Source organism: Mesoplodon bidens (genome assembly GCF_964165515.1).
Source record: "Mesoplodon bidens genome assembly, chromosome: 6".
Taxonomy (NCBI): domain Eukaryota; kingdom Metazoa; phylum Chordata; class Mammalia; order Artiodactyla; family Ziphiidae; genus Mesoplodon; species Mesoplodon bidens.
Genome location: NC_138162.1, coordinates 112,334,621 through 112,341,862, shown reverse-complemented (window position 1 = coordinate 112,341,862; position 7,242 = coordinate 112,334,621). Strand labels below are relative to the sequence as shown.

The 7,242-nt window shown below is 40.9% G+C and overlaps 1 protein-coding gene across 1 annotated transcript; it reads left to right on the top strand.

Annotated features, from left to right (window-relative positions):
* Positions 1-1,661: 1,661 nt before the first annotated feature.
* Positions 1,662-3,877, top strand: ADAM29 (ADAM metallopeptidase domain 29; the record flags this gene model as incomplete). Its single annotated transcript, XM_081237947.1, is given in 2 exon segments — positions 1,662-2,717; positions 2,720-3,877. Coding segments are annotated over 2 exon segments (2,214 nt in total).
* Positions 3,878-7,242: the final 3,365 nt, after the last annotated feature.

Sequence of the window (7,242 nt, the reverse complement as noted above, 5' to 3'; positions counted from 1 at the left end):
TGATTTTGGCTCCTTGGCCTAACCAATCTGCCTTGTCTGTTATAGGCTGTTCAATTTGTTTTATTTATTTATTTATTTTGGCCACGCCACAGGGCTTGTGGGATCTTAATCCCCCACCCAGGCATGGAACCCGGGCCCTCGGTGGAGCCCCACCCACTGGACCGCCAGGGAATTCCATGGATTTTGAATGATATTAAGCAGAACTATTTTTCCCAACATTCTCTTCCCCTTTGTCTCAAGCTAAATGGAAAACTTCCAATGAGATGAAGGGAAAAATTTGAGGAGGACACAAAAGGGTTAGATACTACTAAAACGTGAGAAAGGAGTTCCTCCATTACAAAATTAGCCAGAAAGCATGGAGCAATGAAAAAAAAAAAAACAGGAATCAAGAATAGGTAAGACCTGAGCTTCCCTGGTGGCGCAGTGGTTGAGAGTCCGCCTGCCGATGCAGGGGACACGGGTTCATGCCCCGGTCCGGGAGGATCCCACAGGCCGCAGAGTGGCTGGGCCCGTGAGCCATGGCCGCTGAGCCTGCGCATCCAGAGCCTGTGCTCCGCAACGGGAGAGGCCACAACAGTGAGAGGCCCGCGTACCGCAAAAAAAAACAACAAACAAAAAGAATAGGTAAGGCCTACGGTCCATTCATAACTGACAGTCCAGGAAAACTGAAAGTCCCCACAAATCCCCTCGGCTTAAGCAGATGGCCTTGGTGCAACCTCACAGTTAGATACTATATGGTTTGAAGAAGAATCTAGAAAAGAAAGCACATCGGATCATAAAACTAGTGGCCAGACGGGGGTTGGTGGGTTACGTCAGGTGATATTAAGAGGGTCTCTGGCTGAGAATGAGGAGCATAAGAACCAGGAACCAGCAGTGCACAAAACACATTCACAGAACCAAGCCTTTGTTCCCTCCTCACTGTGCTGAGCCATCTACAAGCCGCTTAGAATTGGGAGAAAGTTCCAGAGAAAAGGAAGGGGGCAAAATATTGAGTCCCCTGAGTGGAAATTTGAGATGAGAGAAAACACTGAAGTAGCTGAGTGTAATTTGAGTTGCCTACAATTATCTCTCTGACATGAGGGAGAAAAAGCCCTCGAGATATCAGTGCAATTATAGAAAATCAAGAAGTCGCATGCCTACCACACTATTCTTTTTTGTTTTGTTTTGTTTTGTTTTGCGGTACGCGGGCCTCTCACTGCTGTGGCCTCTCCCGCCGCGGAGCACAGGCTCCGGACGCACATGGCTCACGGGCCCAGCCACTCTGCAGCATGTGGGATCCTCCCGGACCGGGGCACGAACCCGCGTCCCCTGCAGTGGCAGGCAGACTCCCAACCACTGCGCCACCAGGGAAGCCCGTGCCTTATCAATATTTAAAAGCAAATTCTGTGCAGTTTCTAGAGTCATCCCTTGATCAAAACACTAATCACTTTTGTTGTATGACTTTCTATTTCTCCCTATTAGGCCCTTTTCTAATCACCCCCATCCATATGTTATATTTTGTTTTACTTATAGGGCTTATGCTCTAATGGTTCAACTCTGCCAGAAGACAGATACTTAATGATAAGCTCTGAACACTAAGCAGCTCAGAATAAGGAGCCAGACCATCTGTGACTCCCAACCCTGCCTGCCTTCTTCTCTGGACCAATAATGGTAGCTTCATAATGACTGTGATTAAAGCCCTGTTGTACATGAGGATCATACTCTTGCTATACTGGCTTGGGGTGTTGCTGTCTTTTTCAGGACACACCTGGGCTGAGCACCCCCAATATCACAGTCCTCCAGAAGTGGTGATTCCCTTGAAGGTAACACACACTGGCAGAAGCATGAAGCCTCCAGGCCGGCTCTCTTACAGCCTGCATTTTGGGGGCCAGAGACACGTTCTCCATATGAATATCAAGAAGCATTTGCTGCCCAGACACCTCCCAGTGTTCACCTACTCAGACCAGGGTGCTCTCCTGAAGGACCAGCCTTTTGTCCAGAATGACTGCTACTACCATGGTTATGTGGAGGGGGACCCAGAATCCCTGGTTGCCCTCAGTACCTGTTCTGGTGGCTTTCGAGGATTATTACAGATAAATGATGTTGTTTATGAAATTAAGCCCATGATTTTCTCTACCAAATTTGAACACCTGGTATATAAAATGGACAGTGAGGAGACCCAATGCCCAAACATGAAATCTGGTTTTACGCAAGAGGAAACTGTACACCAATTTGAGTTTCAAGAGATTGGTGATTCTATTCTGAAACAAAGTCATCATGATGGCTGGTGGATCCATTCATTCTTTGTTGAAATTGCACTGGTGGTGGACAATACTCTATATAATCATTTTAAAAGGAATGTCTCGAAGTTGCAGGAGGATGTATTTCTTATTGTAAATATTGTGGATTCCATTTATCAGGTAATGGGTATGAAGGTGCTCTTGTTTGGTATGGAGATCTGGACTGAAAGAAACCAGGTTGAAGTGGATGCTGTAAGGAGGTCTCTGAGAGATTTCTGCCATTGGAAGGCGAATACCATCGATGCCCGCATGGCACATGATACTGTACATCTTTTTATAAATAAGACCTTGAGAGGATTAAGTGGTTTAGGCTATGTTGCAGGAATGTGTAGGTCACACTTTAGTTGTGCAGTTGTTACTTTTGCAGACAAAACCTTGGCCATTATTGGAATTGCAGTAGCTCATCATATAGGTCATAATTTGGGTATGTTTCATGACAATGTATCGTGTGTGTGTGTTCTGCAGGTTCTTATAGATGTATAATGCGTTATGACAACCCACCAATAGCTCAATTTAGCAACTGTAGTTATTCTTATTTTTGGGGATATTCTGTACAGCAGGCAAAATGTCTGCAGTACACTGTATACACAAAGGACATGTTTTCAAGGAAGCGCTGTGGAAATGGTGTGGTTGAAGAAGGAGAAGAGTGTGACTGTGGATCTTTTCAGCATTGTTCAAAAGATGCCTGTTGTCTGACAAACTGCAGTCTGAGTTTTGGGTCTACTTGTGCTTTTGGGCTTTGTTGCAAGGACTGCAAGTTCTTACCATCAGGAGAAATGTGTAGAAAGGAGGTCAATGAATGTGATCTACCTGAGTGGTGCAATGGATCATCCCATATGTGCCCAGACGATGTATATGTGGAGGATGGAATTCCCTGTAATGACAACGCCTACTGCTATGAAAAGAGGTGTAATGACCGCAATGCACAGTGTAGGCAGATTTTCGGCCAAAAGGCAAAAAATGCAAATGACAGTTGCTACAAACAAGTAAACACTCAAGGTGACCGCTTTGGTAACTGTGGAGTCGAAGGCCCTACATATCTAAAATGCAGTATGGTGGACAGCTTGTGTGGGAGAATTCAGTGCGATAATGTGGCAGAAATTCCCCTTCTGACAGAGCATTCTACTGTGCATGGGACTCGCTTCAACAATGCCACCTGCTGGGGTACAGACTACCACATGGGGATGACCATGCCTGATATTGGTGAAGTGAAAGACGGCACAGAGTGTGGCCCAGAACATGTCTGCATCGGAAGGAAGTGTGTCCATCTCTCTCGCTTGGATAGTAATTGTTCACCTAAGTTCTGTAACATGAGGGGGATCTGCAACAATAAACATCACTGCCATTGCAACTATAAGTGGGACCCTCCCAACTGCCTAAAACAAGGCAATGGAGGTAGTGTTGACAGTGGCCCACCCCCTAAGAGAAAGAGGATAAAGAAGATTTACCTGGCCCTACCATGTCTTATTTTGTTGTTAATTCTATTATGCTGTCTTCTATTTCTCTGTATGAGGAAAAAACCTAAGAAAAAAAAGGAAGAAGTTCAGCCTCAACCTGAAAAACCCAAGCAAAAGACTCAGACTCAACATGGGAAATAAAAACAACTAGTACCCAAAAATGTATCTGAATAGATATGCATTAAAAAAAGTTAACTCCTATCATGTTTCTACTTATTCTTCTTTATTTTAAACAATTAGAAATTTTATTTTTCCTGAAATGTATTTCTTTATATTTTCTAGAAAAAGGCATGGTACCTGGGTGGTGTACCAGTTTTTAAGTTACTGCTTTTCAGTGTCAGAGCCCCTTCCCATTTTGTGCTCTGCATTATAGGAACCACACTGCTGCTGTATCAGCCCTCTTTCTACAGAGATCTGCAGTAGGGTGAATGCAAGGGGATTTGGAAATCTGGGAGATCTGCTTCCTGTATGTCAATCTTAATAACAAATTTGACACTGGCAGTTATACTTAGTTTCAATATCCTTTTTAAAAAACAATTCAATCCAGACCAACCTCATTGTCAGTCTAACAGATACCAGCATAGCTGTCTGGGTCTGAGCCCCAGGTCTTTGATCGCTCTACCAACGTCTCAGATCCTCCGCACCAGCTTAGCGGTACCTGCTGTGAGAGTTTTGAGTCTCATTTTTGAGATTCATGGGGCCCCAGCCCTACAGTTCTCCAGATTCAAGGGACCCTACTTCTTCCCTTTGCTCTTCAGCTCCATGAATGAAATCACCTTCTTGCAATTAGTATTTTGTGGTTCTTAACCAGTTACTAGCACAATGCCTCCCTTAACTTGCTGTGTTCTTTAGTAGCTGGTTACCCAATGCCTTATATTTAATTCCATCCCCCTAAAATCATTGATTTTTTTTTTCTGACTGAATTCTGTTACAGTACTCATCTTGGTATGATGAAGTACTTATTCATTAAGTACCATTCATTGGGAGTGAGGAGAGATCAATTTTTTTTCTTTGTTTGATTGAGTTTTTCTTTACCACTGCCCTTAACCATCTTGGGAAAATTACTTAAATTTACTGCAAGTTTCCAACAAAATTTTTAAAAGTACAGAATGATAATAACAGTTGTCTCTAAATTTCTGGGTTTCTTTGGTTATAAAATAGGGTAAAAAAGATACTTTCAATTTTAGTTAGGTCTATGCAGACAAGGTCTATTCAGACAATTTTTCTGAAAATGACAGCTATACAATGCCAAGAACATTTCTTAAAATTTTATTTTAAAAGTATCATAAAACTGTAGAGGAAATGAAGATTAGAAGACTTAAAAATTACAAGGAAAGGGGGCTTCCCTGGTGGCGCAGTGGTTGAGAGTCCGCCTGCCGATGCAGGGGACACGGGTTCGTGCCCCTATCCCGGAGGATCCCACATGCCGCGGAGCGGCTGGGCCCGCGAGCCATGGCCGCGGAGCCTGTGTGTCCGGAGCCTGTGCTCCGCAACGGGAGAGGCCACAGCAGTGAGAGGCCCGCGTACAGCAAAAAAAAAAAAAAAAAAAAAAAAAATTACAAGGAAGGGAAAACAATTTAAATTATCAGTATTTTTTCCCCCTGGAACAAAAATCTTTGTCCCCTGTAACATGATGGTTTTGAATATAAATTAATGATCAAGTTTGGCCTACCCAGTTAGAATTCCTCTGTTGAAGAAAGAGAAACCTGAAAAACTCTTAGTGTGCAGAATAGACTAGATTGATAAATTAGGCACTTAAGGGCATCAAATTCAAAATCAGCTTTTCCCACACCACTTTTGCTGAGTTTAGATCCATTTGCTGAGAAACAGGTTAAAGTCTTTAAAGACAAAGATATCTGCAATCTATTGTAGTTAGGAAGCAAAGACCTAGTGGAAAGGAGTTTGCCTCAAGGACATGTAATGCCTTCTCTTTAAAACATCTGGCTGATTTTGAAGGAGCTTGGAATATAAGCTAGAGAACTTGGTTTTGAAGAGTTGAGTATCAGAACATAGTCACCCATTGCTTTCAGAGCTGAGAAAATAGAGGCTTATGGGCTCCCAGTATAAAGTCCAGTAAGGTATATGTGTCTCACTGAAACTACACTATCTCTGACCAAACTCAATTCCTTATTGAATTAAAGTCATCAGTCACTCAGCCTAACTTCCAAACAGAGGAAAGTAGAAACTTCTCAAGTTGAAGGTAAGTCTACCTTGAACTCCTATGGTTCCTTATATAGAACATCTAGCATACAATAAAGCATTATCACATATATCAAAAGGAAGAAATTATGGCCAATAATAAAGGGAAAACAACAACAACAAAGATAGTGAAAGAAAAGATAGAAGCCAGCTAAAAGATGATCCAAAGAGTGGAAAAGATGATAATGAACAAAAATTCCCTATGGCTAGTATTTTAGAGAAACTGGAAGAAAAATGAATAGACCATGTGAAAGAAGGTAGATTCATTTCACCAGAAAATTGGCATCTATGTGAACTTGTTAAATTCAGAAAATCAGTAAACAGTTTGAATTATAGACTGCATTGCATAATTAGCTAAATTAGTTAACTATAAGAAAAGTTAGTTAAAAAAAAGTCAATGACTGACATAGAAAAAAGCATTACAATAGAGAAGTGATATGTGAAACACATCAATAAATCTGAAATCATTCAAACAGAGTATAATTTGAGGAAGAAGAGAATTGAATAGAAGTAATAAAAAACATATAATGGCTGAGAATTTCCCCAAAGTATGGAAACATATTATGCCACTGCTTTAAGAAAATCAATGAATTTCAAGCAGAATAAGCACATGGAAATACACACCTAACCATATCATAGTAAAACTGTTGAAAACCAGAGACACAGAAATCTTAAGAGCAGCCAGAGATAAAATATCCATATCTTAACAGAAATGACAATAAAAATAGATGGTTGACTTCAATAATTGAATGCAGAAGACACTGAAATAACACATTTACTCAATAAATTGTAGTTGCCAAACCAGAATTCTTTAGTTTGTGAAGATAACATTCAGTAATGGAGAACAAAACTTTCCTTTGGCAAACAAATCATTGCCAGCAGGCCAGCGCTAAAAGAAATATCATTTCTTTTTCAGTCAGGAGAAACATGATACCAGAAAGAAACATGAATGTGCAGGTGGGTGTGAAGTACACAAGAAGCAGTAAATATGTGGGTAAACTAATTAAAATTAACTGTACAAGGATACTAGTAGTATCTTATGGATTGTAAATATATGCAGAACAAAATGCAAATATATTTGTCACAAAAGCTGGGAGGTATGTAAATAGAGATAAAAGGTCTAAACTTCTAGCAATATTGGGAAGAGGTAAATTAATGACGTGGATTATACTATATGATGTTGCAGATGCATGTTGCAAATCTAGGGTAACCATTAAAATAACAAGAGTATGTACATATAAGAAATTCATTGAAGGAACAAAAGACATAATAAATGATATTTGTTTCTACAAGTATAAGCAATTGAG